General features: G+C 36.6%; 3 protein-coding genes, 1 non-coding gene and 1 pseudogene across 6 annotated transcripts; 4 read left to right on the forward strand and 1 right to left on the reverse strand.

The window, feature by feature from the left end:
• The first annotated feature begins 732 nt into the window (after positions 1-732).
• LOC107631365 (kinesin-like protein KIN-14B) lies at positions 733-13582 on the forward strand. The gene is made up of 23 exons (XM_016334794.3): positions 733-1478; positions 2642-2765; positions 3226-3312; positions 3536-3706; positions 3800-3906; positions 4500-4631; positions 4753-4931; positions 5255-5416; positions 5619-5710; positions 6027-6178; positions 6459-6632; positions 7196-7342; positions 8360-8548; positions 8697-8768; positions 9749-9804; positions 9900-10125; positions 10215-10406; positions 10889-11080; positions 11483-11833; positions 12030-12128; positions 12470-12610; positions 12699-12857; positions 12960-13582. Exons 1-23 carry the CDS (start codon positions 1266-1268, stop codon positions 13392-13394), a joined length of 3852 nt encoding a protein of 1283 aa, XP_016190280.1. The 5' UTR covers positions 733-1265; the 3' UTR covers positions 13395-13582.
• Positions 13583-14393: 811 nt separating this feature from the next.
• Positions 14394-15680, forward strand: LOC107631364 (uncharacterized). The gene has a single exon (XM_016334793.3). The coding sequence runs from the start codon at positions 14512-14514 to the stop codon at positions 15376-15378; it is 867 nt and encodes a 288-aa protein (XP_016190279.1). The 5' UTR covers positions 14394-14511; the 3' UTR covers positions 15379-15680.
• A 187-nt stretch (positions 15681-15867) lies between these two features.
• Positions 15868-18065, reverse strand: LOC107631363 (ribosomal protein S5 domain protein). 2 transcript variants are annotated; one of them, XM_016334790.3, is made up of 6 exons: positions 17725-18064; positions 17594-17635; positions 17253-17368; positions 16988-17093; positions 16846-16899; positions 15868-16417 (listed from the first exon to the last, which is right to left on the reverse strand). In XM_016334790.3, exons 1-6 carry the CDS (start codon positions 17980-17982, stop codon positions 16259-16261), a joined length of 735 nt encoding a protein of 244 aa, XP_016190276.1. In that variant the 5' UTR covers positions 17983-18064; the 3' UTR covers positions 15868-16258. The 2 variants fall into 2 exon arrangements, with proteins under 2 accessions (XP_016190276.1, XP_016190278.1); XM_016334792.3 differs by lacking the exon at positions 17594-17635 and having other exon boundaries at positions 17725-18065.
• A 794-nt stretch (positions 18066-18859) lies between these two features.
• On the forward strand, positions 18860-18941 carry TRNAS-GCU (transfer RNA serine (anticodon GCU)). The gene has a single exon. It is a non-coding gene; the product is annotated as a tRNA-Ser (tRNA).
• Positions 18942-19418: 477 nt separating this feature from the next.
• Positions 19419-20973, forward strand: LOC107634704 (mitochondrial uncoupling protein 5 pseudogene; annotated as a pseudogene). The gene has a single exon (XR_015907417.1). The product of XR_015907417.1 is annotated as a mitochondrial uncoupling protein 5 pseudogene (transcript).
• The last annotated feature ends 221 nt before the right edge of the window (positions 20974-21194 follow it).

The raw sequence follows: 21194 nt of genomic DNA on the forward strand, positions 1-21194 counted from the left end.
GAAATGTCATGTTTGATTTTGGTCTACAAATATTTATAATAATGTATCCGAGTTCTTATTTATGTATAAAAGCAACTTCCTATAGTTGAGTTTTGTTTCTCAATTTTGCTGCTATGGTCTATGGTGCTCTCTGCATGAAATATCTATAGATCAAAATAATATATTACTAAAAGTATGATTTTAGCCTTAATCCAAACTATAGTATGGACTATGGAGATTCTCTACAGAAAATCAAGCATGATATACTGATTTTTTAACCCCTATATAATAATCATAGAGAATAACATTTAAGATTTAATCCAAGAGGTGTTGAATATAAAAAGAAATCTAAGGCATTTTATATTTTTGGTAAATTTAAGTTAAAGTAAATTAAAACTTGGACAAGACTTTCCATAATACGAAGCGTTCAACAATGGCAGTATGGAGTATGGAAATTATGTTTTATGGCATGTTATCACTCTAAGCTGTTAAAACATAAAACAAATATGCTAAGTATCTCTTTCCGATGGCTAAGCAGCACTCTAGTCCAATTTTATACCATAAAATAGACACATTGTTGTACATAAAAAGGACAAAATATCCATGTCAAGAAACTTCTAACATATATGAGAGGCCGTTTCATTGATATTCCTTTTTTCATTTTCAATTTGTCAAGTAAAATATTTAACGTGAAGGCGAAGGCGAAGGCAAGAGGGAGCCCTTAACAACCCCCAAAACACGCAGCCATAAATCAATTCATCCAGCGCATTCAGTTCAGTTCAATATTGACACTTCACTCCTCACATGCTTTACTTTTTGTGCCTTAGGCTTATATCCTTCAAAAACAGAACAAAGAAACAGCGCGTAATAAATATACTTGAGAGCGAAGGGTGAACAAACATGAAGCGCAGAATATTTGTGACCCATAGAAGCCCAACACCCACAATTCCATTCCAAAACGACGCCGTTCTCCCTCCCAAACGAAACCAAACACACTCCCTCCATTTATTATCGCTCGCACAACAAAAAAGAAACAACAATCCAAAAAGAAATATATTAGTACTACGAACCAACACCATGTAATTATCATCATAAAATTAAAATTAGAATACAAATTTAAAAAAAAGCTATCCTTATTTAAATTTCTTTTTCTTTTTCTTTTTCTTTTCAATTAAAATTGTATACAGTGGTGTATTGTATTTTGTTCCACTCTATTGTTGGTTTCAAATTTGAAGCTTCGAAATCTGAGTCTGAGGGAAAAAGGCAAAAAGCAGAGGGAGGGAGCAATGGCGGAACACAAGAACCGCTGGAGCTGGGATGTCACCGGATTCGAGCCTTGGAAGTCCTCGCCGTCGTCCTCGCCGCCGGTCGATCAAGGCGATCGGAAACCTACTGCGCCACTTGTGAGGCGCTACTCCGTTTCGCCCTCGTCTGTTCTTCCTCCGCAGTCAAAGCAGTCCACGGCATCCAAGGTTCAGCGCCTGCAGGAAAAGCTCAAGGTCATGCGTTTTTTCACTTTCATCTCTTACTGTAGCCAGCTGTTTTTTCTTCTTGTTCTGCTCATTCATTCCGGTCGCTGATATTTTAGTTTTTCTGGTTTGTTCTGCCGAGATGCGAGTGCTTGTAACGGCAGTGTTTTAGTTTAGGTCTGTGCTGTGATTCTAGCTTGTTTCAGTAGTTGCTTTGATTGTGCTTGAGGTGCATCATGTGATGTGAAGGTGCTGCATGTGCCTTTGTACGAATACTTTCATTTCGACAGGTGAATTTGAATCGAAGAAACTAAGGAGGATGGGTTTAGTGTGTAAAGTAAGCTATAATTCATGTACAACTTCCTTTACGGGTGCAGCATTTGAGGATTCTTGTAGAATTTCACAGTAGTATGGCAATTTGACATCAGAAATTGCAATTGGATTTTGTAGTTAGTGGTAGGTGAATATATCTTCTCGGTAAGATGAGGGGAGTGCGCTCATGACTCATTTATGTGTTTGATAGAGGATTTGGCTTTTCTTGATTATGCAAACATAGGTGTGGGCACAAATTCTCCGTTGTCAATGGGTGAACCTCAATTAACTTCCGGATGGATGTTGCAAATTATGAATTTAGTCCTAGGGTGTGTTGATGTAGGAACAATATGGCCATGGAGAATTTCGGGGAAAGAAAGTTTAGATCCAACAAAGTGCTGGTTTGGACAATTTGAAGATGTAATAGTGCAGTTTAATATTGTTATATAATAAGGATCGTTGCTTGCCACCATTTAGAAAACTTTGTAGCACGGTGCTAGTGGTCTATGTTCTACAATTTAATCTGTTTCCTTTATATGATATGTAACAAATGTAAGCTAAACAACTGGGTTGTTATGTAGTCAAATACTTGTATCTTATAAAATGAATTATGAAGCTCTTTTCTGCTTAAGGACAGATTGTGTCAATAAAGTGTTTTGGACTTGTGCTTTGCATTGGATTCGAACCTTGGTACCACCATTCATACAAAAGAAAAATAAATGGTTGCAGGAGATAATAATATCTAGAATATATTTTATACTATTTAAATAGTGGTTCCTTCTTTCAGGCCAGTCCTGCTGGTTGAATTATCCTTTTATGTGGTATCCTTTGCAACTCTGTTCAAGTCATGTGCTAACAGTATCATCAGATACTTTGTGCAGCTTGCTAAAGAAGACCATTTGCAGCTCAGACATGAAGTGAGTGAACTTCAAGAATATTCAAATGCAAAACTTGATCGAGTTACACGATATCTTGGTGTTCTTGCTGAGAAAACCCGAAAGCTAGGTAAGAAACTGACTTGTGTTGACCGTTGGCAGGTTATGCTAGACTAGTAAAAGTTTTGGGATTTTACACCAACATGAACTTTTTTGCTTGATTGGATAACTTAATTTCTTTGACTATTGAGACTTATGCTCTATGGGAACTGGGAATCCTGGTTTTACACACTCACAGGGTTTGATCATAACATAATGAGAAATATGGCACCTTTTTATCTCAAAAATGCATTTAGTTTCTTGGAGTTGTGCAAAATTTGTTATCCTTTAACATTTTATTTGGTAACTTATTTTTTCTTTTTTTTTTTTGGTTTTTTTCTTTTTTTGTTTTTGTTTTTTTTTGGGGGGGGGGGGGGTGCTGCCACGTTAAAAATTTTGATATACTGATTGTACCATTTTTGAGACGTAATTTGTCTTTATGGTTTTCTATCATCAATTTTTTAATTTCATTGTCCGCTTGTGAATTCCAGATCAAGTTGCGCTTGAAACTGAAGCAAGAATATCTCCAATAATCAATGAGAAAAGGAGATTGTTCAATGATTTATTGACATCTAAAGGTAATTGCTATCTGTAAGTTTTCATTTGGTCGTGGGTTGTTTCCTAATATGCACTTTGTCTGTTGTCACGTTGTGTCCCAAATACATTGTTTATTTCAAATTTGCATATACGATAACTGGAATTCAAGATTAGTTGGATGCATGACCTCTTGTTATTTAAGCATAATTCAAAAGTAAACTTTACTGAGCTGAAAACATTGATGTGGCTGTTAATGTTTTGCAGGAAATATTCGAGTATTTTGCCGGACAAGGCCGTCATTTGAAGATGAAGGTCCCTCAGTTGTTGAATTTCCAGATGACTACACAATTCGTGTAAATACTGGTGATGAATCTTTGTCCAATACAAAGAAAGATTTTGAATTTGACCGGGTCTATGGACCTCATGTTGGACAAGGTAAAATGGTTCCTTTTCCCCCTTTTGGAGTTCAAACCCTGGTAATGTCTGATATGCATCTTATTTATCTTACCTTTTATACTCTATTTGCAGCTGAATTATTCAATGATGTTCAACCACTGGTGCAGTCAGCTTTGGATGGATATAATGTTTCCATATTTGCATATGGACAAACCCATTCTGGAAAGACACATACTATGGTTGCTTTTTCTTTCTTTCTTTCTTTCTTTCTTTCTTTCTTTCTTCTTTGTGCGTGCAGGTGCAGATCACCTCCCCTTAAAACTAAAAAAAAAATAAAAAAAGAATGAATTTGTACAAGTTTTTCCAAATTCAGAGTTGACTAAATATTGGAATGTGTCAAGTCTCACATTGGCTAGACATGGCAAAGATAACCTTTATAATAACTTGGATAATTTTTCCCATTAGGTAAGCTTTTGGTTGTAGAGTTAGGCTTTCAATTCAAAGATGGTATAAAAGCCTATTTTATGCTTTAGATTGGGCCACTTGCAGATGTGCAATCTGATAGATTTCTCAGTCCATATGTGTAGTTCTGGATGTTAAGGATGTGTCCCACTGTCCCACACCAGCTAGGCATATGGTCACGATAGCTTTTGTAATAGCTTTGACAATCTATCCCCCTTAAACTAGTTTTTGCAGTGGAGTGAGACTCACCATTGTTACAAATGGATATTCAATGGCTGAAATTATTTATATTACTACATGACTGTTTACTTCAAATCAATAATGTTTGGCCTGCCCAGTTGCTTATTTGATCTTCATTGATTGTTCTTAGGAAGGATCAAGCTATGATCGAGGTTTATATGCACGATGTTTTGAGGAGTTGTTTGATTTAGCCAATTCAGATACAACCTCTACTTCTCAATATAAATTTGGCGTTACAGTTTGTGAGCTCTACAATGAACAGGTCTCTTTCTGTTTTGACTTAGCCAGGCACACATTTCTGTTGTTACTGGGGTCCGCATCCTTGTTTTTTGTTTAATTAGGATTATTATGGTTTTCTTATAGTCTTCTTTATGTGCTTTCAGACAACAGACCTGCTTTTGGAGTCAGGAAAAAGTATGCCTAAACTCTGCTTCGGATCACCTGAATGTTTTGTAGAACTGGTTCAGGAAAAAGTTGACAACCCTCTGGAGTTCTCTAGGTCTTTGAAAGCCGCATTTCAGAGTCGAGGAAATGATTTATCAAAGATTAATGTATCTCATTTGTATGGTCTAAATTCCATGCTCACGCTTTGCATGATTATATTGTAGTCTGACTATATTTGTGCTGTTTTAACTTGCGTTATAAACTTCATTGGTAGCATAGCTTCACCCTAAATCCTTAGCATTATGTTTCATTGTCTATGCTTCGATATACTATGCTAAAGGTTTTAAGGACTGAACCTTGTAACATTATATTTCTTTCAAATATATCACATTACATACATCTACCCTATTGCATGCATACATTGTAATAGGATAGGATCAGGTCTTCTAAGCTTGCTATACACTAATTCATCTCTATGGATTTCATAATTTGCCGTATTAGGATTGTCACAATACACATATTTTACAACAATATGATCACCGGTGAAAATTCATATAGCAAACTCTCTTTGGTTGACTTGGCTGGAAGTGAAGGTTCAATAACAGAAGATGATAGTGGTGAGCGTGTCACAGATTTGCTGCATGTTATGAAGTCACTTTCAGCGTATGTAATTTCAATACAGTACTTATTTTTTCAAAGTTACCTTTATTTACAATTTTGCTTGATGCCTGCCCCCTTTTACATCAAATATGTGTTTCCTTCGCTATTCATATTCATGTTTTTGGGCAAATTTAGCAAAAGAATGTTGTGTGGCAAGATATTTCGGTGTCTAACTTCTTGTGGCATTTAAAAATTTCTTTTTCAGATTGGGTGATGTTTTATCTTCTTTAACATCAAAGAAGGATGTCATTCCTTACGAAAATTCTGTGTTAACAAACCTCCTTGCTGATTCACTTGGTATTGATTTTTCCTTCCCACATTTTATTTGTGATCTTGTGCTGCAATATATTTGATCTTTAGGTTGTTACACTTTATAGAGATATCATGTAATGGTGATACAGAATTGTCTGCTGAGGTGTGAATAATATTTAACCAGCAGGATATGGTTTTATCATTCTTATGATCTATCTTGCCAAATACTTGAATATTTTACATGTTGCTGTAATTTGGCATTAATATTAGATTTTTTCATCATTGTAACTTGGAATCATTTCTTTATGATCAGTTTGAGGCACACGATATCATTTTGACAGTTTTTTTTTTATGTTTGTAGGGGGGAGTTCAAAAACCTTGATGATTGTTAATGTGTGTCCAAATTTTTCAAACTTATCTGAGACATTATTATCTCTCAATTTCTCTACCAGAGCTCGAAATGCTGTATTAAGTCTTGGGAACCGAGATACAATAAAGAAGTGGAGAGACATTGTAAGTTTCCACTCCTTCTTGGAAAATGATAATAAATTCTATTTTGATCTTCTTTAACCAATAGTGACTATTTATCGGAGACATCTTATAATTATCACAATAACTATGATATATTAATTCAGATTAAATTTTATGTGGACCGAGCCATTGTGGTATTGCATTACATTTTTTTCACTTTATGATGAACATGTATAGGAAATCTAGTTGCTCAGTTGGAAGAGTAGATAATGGAGAGTGCATGTAGAACTTAATTAATAGTCTGCATCATGGTTTTTTATAGGCAAATGATGCCCGTAAGGAGTTGTATGATAACGAAAAAGAAATCCATGACCTGAAGCAAGAGGGTCTGCGGCTCAAGCAAGCACTTAAAGACGCAAATGATCAGTGTGTTTTACTCTTCAATGAAGTACAGAAGGCGTGGAAAGTTTCTTCTGCTTTGCAGACAGATTTGAAGGTTTGGCAATTTAATCTGTTAGTGTTTGTTTTCCAGTTCTGTGTACTGACAGGTTATTTGGTGACAATTTTGTTTTCTCCATGTTACATCTACATCTATTGACTGATTATATAATTTTCCTGCTGCAAGATGTTAGTAAACATGTGCAACATTAAATGAGTTTCTCGGGTACATAATAACAAAGATTCTATCAATTCCATCATTTTGAATTTTCTGATATCACTTCTGGGTTGGGTTTTTACCGAGGTCTGGTGAGTGTTTTTGCCAAATGTTTCTGTTCCTTTAAATGATAAGAATACCATAGTTTTACTGTTTTCGTTTTTCTTAAACCAACATAATGCCAGTTTTTTCTTCTTTTATTTTTCTCTTAAACTATTTTTTCAAATGTTCAAAAAGATTAATGACATGTACTTTGTTTCGTTGAACGGCATAGATATCATGTTGCAATATGTGCTCTATATTTTACAAACATTCATACATTTTTTCAAGAATGGATTTTATGCTTTGAATATGAAGGCTTTAGGCTTGTCAAAGAATACATCCTTTATTTTTTGGGTTTGCAGTCAGAGCATATTTTGCTGTCGGATAAACATAAGATAGAGAAAGAACAAAATAGTCAGCTTCGAAATCAAGTTGCTCAACTGTTAGAGTTGGAGCAAGATCAGAAGTTGCAGATACAACAGCAAGATTCAACAATCCAAACTTTGCAGGTTTGTCATATATAATTCTAATATGCACAAAATATTCATTAGGAATTTCTTGAGTATAAGTCCTGTTTCTTAGCATTTTATTGACAGTTTCCTAATAGAAAGTTAAAATGGTCTAAATAATGCCAAAAAGGGATGGGATCCATTTACGTAGAATGAATGCATATCCATGTTTTTCGGTTGGTGCTTTGCCTTTCATATTTATCTTTCGTAATTGAATTTTATATTCTTGTGGTTTCTTCATTGAATTTCACCTGCTTATGGGTTCTTTATTTTCGGTTGAGATGGGGGGAGATAATCTGAGATTATTTCTATTTGCAAAGCTATGAAAGCTAAGAAAATGATTTTCTGCTTGTAGGTTTTTTCTATTTTGTTATTTTCGCTCTTATTTTGTCAATTAGGTCAGTGCTTGAATATTGTTTGTCTTTTCTACGTTTCATTTACGAAGTTGTTAGACTTTAAATGGTAGAGAATTATGTTTTATTGATTATTTATTTTCCCTCAATAGTAAAACGTACAGACTGTAATGGCCTTTTTAGAGACTTGATTATGATAGAATACAATAGTTTATTTGATATGTTTTCGGAATCTGGCATGCTTTTGTTACTTTTTTATTTTATTTGCCTTTATTCTCATTCACTCTCTACTCTGCTGGAGTTTTGGTTTTCTTCTTTATGATTGCTTCTATGGCATGCTGACAAGTGCTATGTTTAGTCAAAATCTCAATTATGTGGGTACTGGCTGTCTTTTGTAGCACGAAACTGTAGGACAGTAGGAGCACCCCTTTTTGCCACAAATCAGTCACTGTGCATATTTATCGTCCTTATGTTACTTTGTTCACATTCAATTATGTCATTTTCTGGATTATCCGAATTTTCACACAATTAAGTTCAAGTTGAGTTAATCAGTAGTCCCAAATGTATGTTACCATCTTCTTTTTCTCTTTTTCTTTTTTTTTTCTAATTTTTTTTTTAATGCTTGTGAGATAATTTATGGGTTCTGTTTTCTTCCATGACATAGGATAAAATTAAAACCCTTGAAACTCAACTTAATGAGGCTGTTAAGCTGAGCAAAACTAGGTCAACTTCTGCCTCAGAACCAGAATCTGAAGCCCTGCCCAATACCAGGCCAACTGCAGATGCTGTGGATTCTTCTGCAGTAACTAAAAAACTAGAAGAGGAACTCAAGAAACGTGATGCTCTTATTGAGGTGTGCTATACCAGATAAATTGTGTCTGTTTTTCCTATTAATGTTTGGTTATTACTTGACTTCTTTGATCTTTGCTATCATTTTCTCTAGTCTCTTATACAATTGTACCAGAAGTTTAGCACGAGGTTTGATGTTTGATGTTTTGCAGAGGTTGCATGAGGAAAATGAGAAACTGTTTGATAGATTAACTCAGAAAACATCTGCTGCTCAATCACCTCAGGTAGGAAGGTTCCATTTATTGACTGCATACCATCACAATGAAATGTTATTTAGTAAAGGGGACTTTCTTTCAAACCTTTTGTCTTGAGCTATCTTTCCAAAAGTTTAAACTATCGGTAAAAAGCACATGAATGGTTTTATGTTGTAACTCATCCCTCTTGGCTCTTGCAAGAGCTTCTTTAGAAGAATAGAGGAAAATAAGGATTGAACGACTGCTTAGTCATAGAAACTTTAATATCATGTCTTGAATAATCTAATCATCTCTCTCAGAAGCTTTGTCAAATATAAAATAACTCATATGTCTTTATATAACAGCATAAGCTTTTAAGAAAGATTGTTCATAATAGAGTATTAGATTTTATCCTATTATTGTTATTGTGCCATACATGTCTTGTTAATCAAAGTTCATGCTTTAAGTCATCATTCAATCCTAAGCAGATGTATGAGTCTCATTGCCTAGGGAAAAGGTCTAGATAGACTTTCGAAGTCTTCGCCAACTCTCCGCCCTTGATATAACATATGCATTTGAATCAGAATCATTCAACTAACAGGTTCAAATGGTTGGATAGAAACACGTGAATAATTGTATTCCTCAACACTTATAATTATAACTTCCACAGTTCATTTGCACAAAATCCTGTTGCATTCTTTTGATTATTGTGCTTGAAATGATCGAATTGCAACATAATAGCTGAACATGTCTGTGTGCACAAATAAATGTTTTTGATGGTGAAGAACTTTTGATATTTAATCTGGATTCTTTCTTCCAGCTAGAGAGGCTCTTGTGTTCCATCAGGGTTTGCTTTAGTTTGATTAATCACAAAATCAGAAACATATGGTAGTATGTAGATATGTACGAGGTATCATAGATAACACAACCACACAATAACCCGACCATATTTGCATTGTTAATCAATGATCATGCTTCTGTGCTATCCATATGGTATTTTTGTCTCTCTGAAATTGGTACTTTCTTTTCAGCTGTCAAGTCCATTATCTCGGGGATTGGTTAATGTTCAGCCTCAAGATATCGGGAGGTACAGTCTACTTTGTTTCTTCTAAGTTTTTCTGTTGTGGTTTGTTTGTTTGGCGTGTGAATATTGGCTTGATTGTTCTTAATTTATTGAAATAGGAATGGAACCAGCAACAATACAAGATCTCGTTCTGTGGATGTCCCTCCTCCATCTTTGGCCACTGATAAGAATGATGGCACAGTTGCTTTGGTTAAATCTGGCTCCGAAGTAGTTAAGACTACCCCTGCGGGTGAATATCTTACTACCGCCCTGAATGACTTTGATCCAGATCAATATGATGGGCATGCTGCCATTTCTGATGGTGCAAACAAGCTTTTGATGCTGGTAAGCATGGATGATTTATGCATAACTTATTTGCTGAAAAAGACTGAACTTTAACATCTGCAGGTATGTTCTTTCCAAAATTATTGCAGGTGCTTGCTGCTGTCATCAAAGCTGGTGCCTCTCGAGAGCATGAGATACTTGCTGAAATTAGGGATGCTGTTTTCTCTTTTATCAGGAAAATGGAACCGAAGCGAGTAATGGACACCATGCTTGTTTCCCGTGTTAGAATCCTGTATATAAGATCTTTGCTTGCCAGATCTCCAGAGTTACAATCAATTAAGGTAACAAGAAGTTGAGATCAAACCCTAAAGCAAATCTTCACTGGTTCTCTTTTTTTATTAGGATAAAGTATACTTTTTGTCTCTAATGTTTGTGATTTTTAAAAAATACTCCTAACATTTAATTTCATTCAATTTTGTTTCTAACGTTTTCGATTCATTCAATTTTGTTCCTAATGTTTTCTATTCATTCAATTTTGTCTCTGACGTTTTTTATTTGTATCAAAACTATCCCTGGAAGTTTTTAATTTTATCCCTAATATTTTACATGGGATTAATGACCAGGGATAATTTTGATACAAATAAAAAAGTTAGGAATAAAATTGAATGCAACTAAACGTTAGGAGTATTTTTTAAAAAAATTGCAAAAGTTAAGGACAAAAAGTATACTTTGCCATTATTATTATTATTATTATTTTATTATTTTAATCTAGTGGGGTAGCAACTTTTGGTAATTTGATAAGTGTTGCACATTCAATTGGAAGGTCTTGCCAGTTGAGTGCTTTCTTGAGAAGCCTAATACTGGACGCAGCAGAAGTTCCAGCCGGGCGAGTAGTCCTGGAAGGTCTCCTGTGCGATATGTTGATGAGCAGATCCAAGGATTTAAAGTGAATCTAAAGCCAGATAGGAAGTCCAAATTTTCATCTGTTGTGTTGAAGATACGTGGGATTGATGAGGTAGCCACAGTTACCTATCATTATGCAATCTTGCTTTCTATTATTCTATTTGCACAAACAAGCAGAAGTGATTGGCTGCAGAGGAGCGGAAAACACTTTTTTGAAAGGGAGTTTTAATTGTTTCCGTGACTTCCGTTCACACTTTGAAGATTATAGAAGCATTTGCCATTTCTTGGTGTTCTTTTTTCTTTTCATTATAATAATTGGCTGATGAACAAAGGTTGAGAAAGTTGGCCTTTATCAGTTTCCATGAAGACTTATCATTTTTTCTTAAGTTTCTGGGTAGCTTGTCTTTCATTTCTTTTCTGGCACATACTGAGCAGAATTATATCATTATTGAACTTAAGTACACCCAAATTCTTCTTGAGTTTATTCAGTTTCAATTTGAAATAAACTGCACAGGACATATGGAGACAGCAGGTAACTGGTGGAAAGCTTAGGGAAATTACCGAGGATGCCAAAAGTTTTGCTATTGGAAATAAGGCTCTTGCTGCGCTTTTTGTCCATACCCCAGCAGGTGAGCTGCAGCGCCAAATTAGATCCTGGCTTGCAGAGAACTTTGACTTCCTATCTGTTACTGCAAATGATGCTTCGGGGGGATCAACTGGTCAGTTGGAACTTCTTTCAACTGCAATAATGGATGGTTGGACGGCTGGACTTGGTGCTGCTATGCCTCCCCAGACTGATGCCCTTGGCCAGCTATTATTTGAATATTCAAAACGTGTCTATTCTTCTCAACTACAACACTTGAAGGTATGCGTCATGTTGGATGTATGTAAAGTAACATGAAAAATGCATACCTGAAATATTCTTGATAAAAAAAAAAAAAAAAAAACCACGCACAAACACACAAATTAACCACAAAAAGAAAATGATTTACTATGTTCATCAGCATCTTCTGATATTGCACTTTTTGTGTTGCTTGTGTTCATTGATATCTTGTTATCAGGATATTGCTGGTACCTTGGCAATGGAAGAGGCTGAAGATGCGGCACAAGTAGCGAAGCTGCGTTCGGCTCTAGAGTCTGTTGATCACAAAAGAAGAAAGGTGGTGCTTTTTGTTGTTCAACTGTTGTATTATTGCTTGCCTGTGGTCGAGTTAGATCAATTCATGCTTCTAGGTCTTAACTCTTAGAGATTTCTTGTGCTTGGTTTTCATTTTCATTTTCTGTAGTTTTTTTTCTAGGTTATGGGTTGATGTCTATTTAATTTGTACTCTTGGCTTTATGTCCATTGGTTGTTGATTTAGTCCAAGTGGATATTATTACATTGTTAGTGGTGGATAAGTTTATACACGCAATTAGAAATTGATCATGATGCATTATTGTTAAATGAATTTCTTCTCTTATGAGAAGCTGGCATTGATTTCATCATTCTTTTTGTCACCAGATTCTGCAGCAAATGAGAAGTGATGTGGCTTTATTGACATTGGAAAAGGGCGGTTCATCTATTCAAAATCCTTCTACTGCAGCCGAGGATGCACGATTAGCATCTCTCATTTCTCTTGATGGCATAATAAAGCGAGTCAAGGTTGATATCTTCTTGTTCAAAGTTATTTTTTGAAATTCAGTATACTGATTGGAAACTATTAATAATTCAAGCTATCATATTTGAACAGGATATAACGAAACTTTCTTCTGTGAACATCTTGAGCAAAAGTAAGAAAAGAACATTCTTGGCTTCTCTTGACGAACTAACAGAACAGATGCCTTCACTCCTTGAGATTGACCATCCATGTGCTCAGAGGAACATAGCAGAAGCTCGTCGAATGGTTGAGGTATGTAAATATCCCAAGTGTTTTTAACCAATTTTATCGTAATTATCCGACCTGAGTGCATGAACTCATGAAAATTAATTTGGCTTGATTTCATATGAATAGTCAATTCCAGAAGAAGATGACTCCGTTCAAGATCTACAACATGCTCGTAGGTTATCAATGGATCCTGGCTCTGGGTCCGAAATTGATGTAGCACAGTGGAATGTGCTACAATTCAATACAGGCACTTCCTCACCATTTATAATCAAATGTGGAGCAAACTCTAGTTCAGAACTAGTCATTAAAGCTGATGCACGAGTTCAGGAACCTAAAGGTGGTGAGATAGTGAGGGTTGCCCCTAGACCATCCATACTGGAAAATATGAGTTTGGATGAAATGAAACAGATATTTGCAGAACTACCTGAGTCTCTAAGCTTGCTTGCCCTAGCAAGAACAGCAGATGGTACGCGAGCCCGGTATTCTAGATTATATAAGACCTTGGCTTCAAAGGTTCCATCACTTAAGGATCTGGTCAATGAACTTGAAAAGGGGCGGTGAGAAAATAACCTTCAAAGGGTTAAGGTGTTTTCATCTTCCATGTTGTATACGTGCCTCCAATTTGGTTTGCATTGCATATTTGTTGTCTTGCGTTTGCTTTATTCTTTGGGAGGCCAAATGTAATGTATGTACCATATACTCGACCCTCTTGCAATTTATTAGTGGTAATTATCTTCCAATTTTTTTTACTTCCGAGCTTTTGAGTTTTAAGTTTTGACAGCCCAGTTATTAATATGGCTTATACCACGTGAAGGAAGTTCATGAGTATCCGACCCAAGAAATGTACTGTTCACCTGTTAATCCTTTTGGACATATATTGAGAAAATGTTATGTCAAAACCAGGAACATAAATTGCTTAATGTTTCAATATAGCATAATCATTGGTTGACAAAATCACTTCCTAAAAAAATACATCAATAAAAAGGGGTAGTTAGACTGAATTGATAAGAGGGGCCAAACTTAATAGTTAGTTTTATGCAAAGGATAATATTTAGTTTTTAATTTTTAAGTTACTGAACAATTTAACTAAAATTTATAAGACATAAAGCAAATGAAAATGAACATTTGACTATTAAAACTCATTAACCCTTAGCAATTGGGGGGCTCATGTGGCTATATAAATTTGGGAATCCTCACTAATTATTTGGAAGCGAGATGGACACGAGTGTTATCCATGAGAAAAAAAAGTCAACAATATTTTTTCTACTATTTTACCGAAATAACAGAATCTCCAGTGTTAAAAAACAGAAAATGAGTGAAACTCTTAGGGGGTGTTTGGTTTATATTTTTATTTTTTGTTTTTTTTTTGTTTTTATTTTTAGTATTTTTTATTTTTTGAATTTTGTAAAAAAAAATAAAAATAGTAAAAATAATAAATTTTATTCTCTGTTTTCATCTCTTGTTTCTATTTTTTTATAAAATTTAAAAAAATAAAAAACACTAAAAAAAAAAATACAAGCCAAAAACATCCTTATTACTTGTATAAGCTTTTCTTCCTCGGGAGAAGAGAACTGAAGTCATGAAGAAATGCTGCTTCGTTGTCTATTGTTGGCTATAAATAAAAAAACGCTGTCTGTGTCGCACTCATTAAGCAACAAACACAAACAGCACTTTCAAAATGCAATCAACCTCAGGCGGATCTGGATCCGGGTTCGAATCCGAAACCCTTATCCGCTCTTGCACGGAGCGCCTCTCACGCCGCGACTTTACCGGCGCCCGCGAGTTCGCCCACCGGATCAATAAGTCTGACCCGGACATCTCCCTCCGGGTCAACCAGATCCTCGCTGTCGCCGACGTCCTCACCGCCGCCCAGCCCCGCCCCGGGAGCTGCCACCCTGACTGGCCCGCCATTCTCCAGCTCCGCCCCGCCGACGCCTCCAACCGTGACCTCGCGCGTCGGCAGTTCAAGTCACTCGTCCGCCTCCTTGACCAGAACGCCAACAAGCTCCCCTTCGCTGACGACGCGCTGATGCGCGTGCGCGAAGCCTGGCTCGTCCTCTCCAACATACACCGCAACGGCGCCGACGATAAAGGTCCGTCGCATGATCGTGTTGGCGACGCGCCAAGGGAGAGCGTGGCGACTACGTTCTGGACCATGTGCCCTTACTGCTGGTATCTGCATGAGTACGAGAGGAAGTATGAGGGTTGCGCCTTCCGGTGTGAGACTTGCCGGCGGGCGTTTCACGGTGTGGCTGTGAAGCCGCCGTCGCCGGAGAGGATGGTGAACGGGAAAGAGCAGTACTACTGTTACAATGTGAGCTTGCCGTTGAGGTACCCAATGGGGGACGAACGGCGCCGTTTTGACACTGATGATGGAATTAGGGATTGGTGTGAAAGTGGGGTTCTTGAGAGGAATGGAATGAAAGGATTTCAGGGAAATGGGAAGAGAAGAATGAGAATAAAAACTACGGCAATGAGGGTAAAAATGAAGTCTTTTGATCCCACAAATAACTCTGGTTTGGATGCAGAGGAAGAGGTGTTGTAGTTTTGCATATGTTTAAGAAGAAGAATGTACTTTCATGTTTTTGTTGCAATGATGTGGATATTGAGATAAAGGCTAATACGTTGCTGTTTCCTTTTGTTGGGAACGTTGTAGCATGGTCTAAGCAGTGTAGAATGTAGTAGTTGACTTATTTATTTATTTACTGTGAGCTTGATCTATCTCTTGGGGAGAAGAGCGTGCATTGCCTATAGTCTACAGTATTTTTGTGCAATGCCGTAACAAAATGTAATTTTTGTACATATTATTATGAATGAAATGGTTTAGGTCTTTTTGTTTGTGGTGGATTCTGTGGAGCCAACACTTTTTTCCTTTTGCTTAATATAATAGACTTTAGATCTTTCTTCCGTAGTCTGTTCAACAGCTAACACTTTAACACCCCTTGTAATTAGTTGCTAGATTTAATTACTTCGAAAGTAAAAAAGTAAAAGGAGATGAGTAACCAATGATAGAAATATCAATATGACATGTTCAGTTCACCATGAGAGAATCCAAATTCATTATTGTGCTATCAGACATAAATATCAGTTTATCAATTACTAGAACTCTAGGTGCTGCCATCAATTATGCCAGCTAAGTGTCATAGCACTGCAAAGAAAATGTATTCTCTATGTAGACTTGTAAAACGCTCTACTGAATTTACAGATTATGTAACATAATTGCTAAATCACAAATACATTTCTAAATGATTGTTACACAAGCACACCTAGATCGTGTCAGCAGATTAGTCCTATCATCAGCACGAATGTGGGTAGAGGTAACAAAAGAATTTTACTGGCCATAACTGTTACATGATCACATCATGTAGTGAAGATGTATCTACAATGTAAAAGAAAGTTACAATTGCAATCCTCATTTTCAAGTCTCATCGCTTAAAAAACTTCAACTCTCGGCTACAATTGGCTTTCACTGCTTCCTCCAATATTTCAGCTTGGTCAAAATCAACTTTAAAAGTAACCATAGTTGTGCCATCCTTACCAGTATCATAATCCTGCTTGATACCTTCAACTTGAAAAGATTGCAGCTGAAAATGACACGAGGCGTGAGTATAATGCTGATTTGAAACATGTATAGTTCATAAAATAAAAGCTGCATGTAGACATAATTGTAATTTTTCCTTTCAAAAAAAATAAAAAATAAAAAAAAATAACCGAAAAGAAACCCGAACTAGCTTAATTTCACCAGCATCTCCAGCATACAGAAACATAAGCCAATTATGCTTTTTAGACATTATGGAAAGTGGCAACAATGCTAGAGACAAGGCACCACATAGCAAGGGAAGTATAAGTAGAAAAAGAAACCAAATATGCTCCTCAAAGCTTACATAAAATTCCATCATTCACAGGGCTAGTTATGACTTATGACTTATGACAAAACAATAAGCATTCTCCATATAAAATTTGATGAGAAATATTGTACAATATCAGTAAATAGATATCATCATGGACTAACCTGATGGTATAGAACTCCCAGAAGGTCAAAGGGGACCTCTACTCCCATCGGGACCTACATTTTTCATAAGAGTTAAAAATTGACCTCCAGATGCATAATATGTTCTTAAAACTGAATGGATTAGAGTCTAAGAAAGAAGCACCTTTGTTTTCACAAGGCATCTTGGAGCATTTCGCAAGCATTCTGATGCAACTCCTCCATAAGCCCTAACCAATCCACCTGTGCCTAATTTGATACCTCCAAAGTATCTGAGACGATAAGATCATGAAACAAATTTTATTCCAATTTCCATATTCAACACCCAAATCAAAACAGCTCAATGCTTGAAGCATATATATAGTTATATACTGTGTCCTTTGTTAGATTGTCAAGGAAACAAAGATAGTAGAAGTTGTGAAAGTATTAACCTGATCACAACCACCATTACTCTATCTATTCCTGAAGAATCAATTGCAGATTGTATTGGTTTCCCAGCTGTACCTGAAGGTTCGCCATCATCATTGGACCGATACTGTTCCCCAACCTGTTACATAAGATGGCAAAACTGATGAACAAAAGATAGTAACACGCGTTCACAAGCTACAATCACCTGAATAATTTGATTATCCTTTGGTGAAATTCTCATACAGAAAGCAATAAAAATAACCTAAAATTGTGGTTAAACAAAACAGTGGCCAATAACAAGCTTTCCAATTTCCACTCAGTGTTTCATACAAGTGAAAAAATAAAATATCGACCTTTATTGTACCTTATAAGCCCAGCAATTATGGGTAGCACGCGGATCCCGAACCTAACAATCAATAAATGAAGTAAAACAAAATTCGCATGAAGAAATTTTAAGAGAACAAAGGGAAGTGCAGAATGGAGGAAGAAAAGAACCTGAGAGAGGAAAGACATGGCAGATTTCTCATCGGAGATGGGGCCAGCGATGGCGATGAACTTGCTCTTCTTAATCTCTTTATCGAAGGTGACCTTTTCTTGGATTGTGGTGAATTCCCCTGATTTGCTGGTGCTGGCCATGGTTGTATTCCTCCTCCTCCTGCTCGCGGCGGCGGCGGCGGAGAAGAATGAAGTGTAGATGCGGTGGCAGTGGTAGCAGTGTTGGTGATAAGTCGGTATAGTGATTGCCACACGCATCTGCGATTCTCTTATGGTGGTGCCTCAGCTTCACCATTCCTGTTCCTTTTCCTTCAGGGACTATTTTCTTTATTAATATGGAATATTTTGTATGGTGCAAAAACAAATAGGCCTTGTTTTTTTACTAAAAGGTTCATTATTTACATTTTTATATTAAATTCTAAAAAAAGCATGCAAAAATATGTTAGTAGTAGAAAATGGAAAAATAATTCACTTTTTTTTTTCTTTTGCTTTTTAGTCTTTACTAAACTTCAACGGAACTCAGTCACCAAAAAAACTTCAACGGAACTATGGCAGTAAACAATGTGGGGGTAAATTAACGGAAGAGTTTCAAGTGTAGTCGGTGTTTCAGTTGTTTTAAGCGTTGATTTTAATTAATATATATTATATATATTTTTTATATTTCAGATCAACGATTAAAATAATTGGAACACCGATATTTTTGATACACTTAAAATTTTTTCTAAAAACTATATTTGAGAGATTTTCTACAGAAAATTATATACATACTATCTGCTCGATAAGCACTATTGTCTCCTGTTCATAGTCTTTTATATTTCTTAAGTTTAATTATTTTATACTGATAATTAAAAATATTATATTATTCAATTAGGTGTATATATTTGTTGATAATATAATTGAGTGATGTTAGAATTAGATATAGAAATAGAATATTTTTTTTAAAAAAGAATATTTGTATTTGGAAAAAAAAAACATAAGAAAAAAAAGAAGAAAACATCATATAAAAAATGAATCAAGCAGTGAAGGAAATGGTGAGTGGTGATAACTATCTTATGGTGTAAATAAAAAGTTCCTAAAACAGGTAGCTACAAACAACAATATTATTATTATATTTAGTAAAATATGATTATTGACCGACGCTTTGGCCGAGTGGTTAAGGCGTGTGCCTGCTAAGTACATGGGGTTTCCCCGCGAGAGTTCGAATCTCTCAGGCGTCGTATGTTGTGCACAAGTTTTCTGGCGTATCATTTTTATTGGTCAAAATCTGCTGAGGATTATTCTCATTTTTTTTTTATTTATACTACAGTACGTATGAAAGGGGTGTTGTTTGCGAGGAAATCTATATAGCATAATGGATGTTGGTGGTTAAATTGGGGGAAAATAAATCACGATATATATTGATCTTTTGTCAATATCAAATTAATGATGTATAATTTTTTAGCAATATTTAGGGTGAGATCTTTTATTATAAAGATATTATAAATATTTCTCAAATAACAAGGGAAAGGAAACTAAATAATCTATTTTTTCTTGATTGTATTATTCTTACGTAATGCTCTAGTATGAGCTTGCAACTGGTAATCTAGCAAAAAATTGAAAAATTGCAAGCACATAAGATTAAAAAGTTTATTCGAACAAAGGTATATACAGGATATGGATTACTGTTCCCAAATTGTTGCATTCCGTGTGAGATCTGAGCGAGTGGTAGCTAGATGCCTAGATTCCACTTTCCATAACATAATATCCATCTTTCTGTGCCGTGTCCATATATACAAACCTTTATATATTTATATTCTTATAATTAGTTTCTTTCCTCTTCACAGTTCTTTCAGAGTAGCTTATGTCTAAAAGACAAAGGCCCAACATTATATTCCTCACTATTCATCCATACCCTTGGTCTCTACAATCATCACTCCAATCGGTCCATTCCCTTACGCTAATATTTTCCCGGAAAATTCTCTGACAAAATCAAACACCACCCCCTACATGCTCAATTTCTTTGATTCTCTCAAAGCTCGAAACTTTTGCGCATAACTCCAAATGGGTCTCAAAGGTTTCGTGGAAGGAGGCATTGCTTCCGTCGTTGCAGGATGCTCCACCCACCCTCTCGACCTCATCAAGGTCCGAATGCAGCTCCAGGGCGAGACCACCCAACCCGCCCTCGCCTTACACTCTACCTCCACCCACGCGCCGCCGCATCCTCCCGCTCCCAAAGCCGGTCCAATTGCCGTCGGCATCAAGCTTGTGCAACAAGAAGGCGTCGTCGCCCTTTACTCAGGAGTATCCGCCACCGTCCTCCGGCAGCTCCTCTACTCCACCACCCGCATGGGCCTCTACGATATGTTCAAGAATAAGTGGTCCGATCCCAATGCCGGCGGCAGCATGTCACTATCACGGAAGATCGCGGCGGGGCTGATTGCCGGCGGAATCGGCGCTGCGGTTGGAAACCCCGCTGACGTGGCAATGGTCCGCATGCAAGCTGACGGAAGGCTCCCGCCCGCCCAACGACGGAACTATAATTCCGTGTTGGATGCCATCACAAGGATGGTTAAGAATGAGGGTGTCACTAGTCTCTGGCGCGGTTCATCATTAACGGTGAATCGCGCAATGCTGGTGACAGCCTCACAATTGGCCTCCTACGACGAGTTCAAGGAGATGATACTGAAAAAGGGATTGATGCGTGATGGGCTTGGGACCCACGTAACGGCGAGTTTTGCGGCGGGTTTCGTGGCATCCGTGACCTCAAACCCCGTGGACGTGATCAAGACTAGGGTGATGAACATGAAGGTGGAGCCAGGGGCGGAGCCGCCGTATTCCGGAGCGTTGGATTGCGCCATGAAGACGGTGCGCGCGGAGGGGCCTATGGCCCTATACAAAGGATTCATTCCTACGATTACGAGGCAGGGACCCTTCACGGTTGTGCTGTTCGTCACGTTGGAACAAGTTCGAAAGTTGCTGAAAAATTTTTGAGGTGTACCGTGGTGTCCAAGAACAAGCGATCCACACAAGATTTTTGTTTTTAAGACAAATTTTGTTTAGTCTTAAGATAGAATGTGTGTTATTTAATTTCTTCCTGTTATGATCCTTTAATTTAGGCCATGTTGATTATGTTGAAGCTAAGGTGCGAGAAAAAGACATATGGCGTGATGAACTTTTGTTTGTTCTAGAAGAAAGAGCAATAATAACTTGGATGTTAGTATAGATGAGATTGCATGCATAAAATGAAATTTATTTTATCCTTGACGTGGAATCTTGAGAGAGGAATGAAGAATACTTGTCATCGATACAGTTAATTTTAATTTCCTTATTATTTTGAATACAACTTCAATTCCGCAATCTTCCAACATAGCAAAAGAGACGTAAAAAACATGTGGCGAAAGATGTGTAACTTTCAAACAACACGTCTTTCTTTGTTAGATGAATTATGCTATGTGTGCACCAAAATCACTCGTTGATTAGTATAAAATATA

The sequence above is a fragment of the Arachis ipaensis genome, chromosome B3 (genome assembly GCF_059453495.1).
Source record: "Arachis ipaensis isolate K30076 ecotype BB chromosome B3, ASM5945349v1, whole genome shotgun sequence".
NCBI classification, from domain to species: Eukaryota; Viridiplantae; Streptophyta; class Magnoliopsida; order Fabales; family Fabaceae; genus Arachis; species Arachis ipaensis.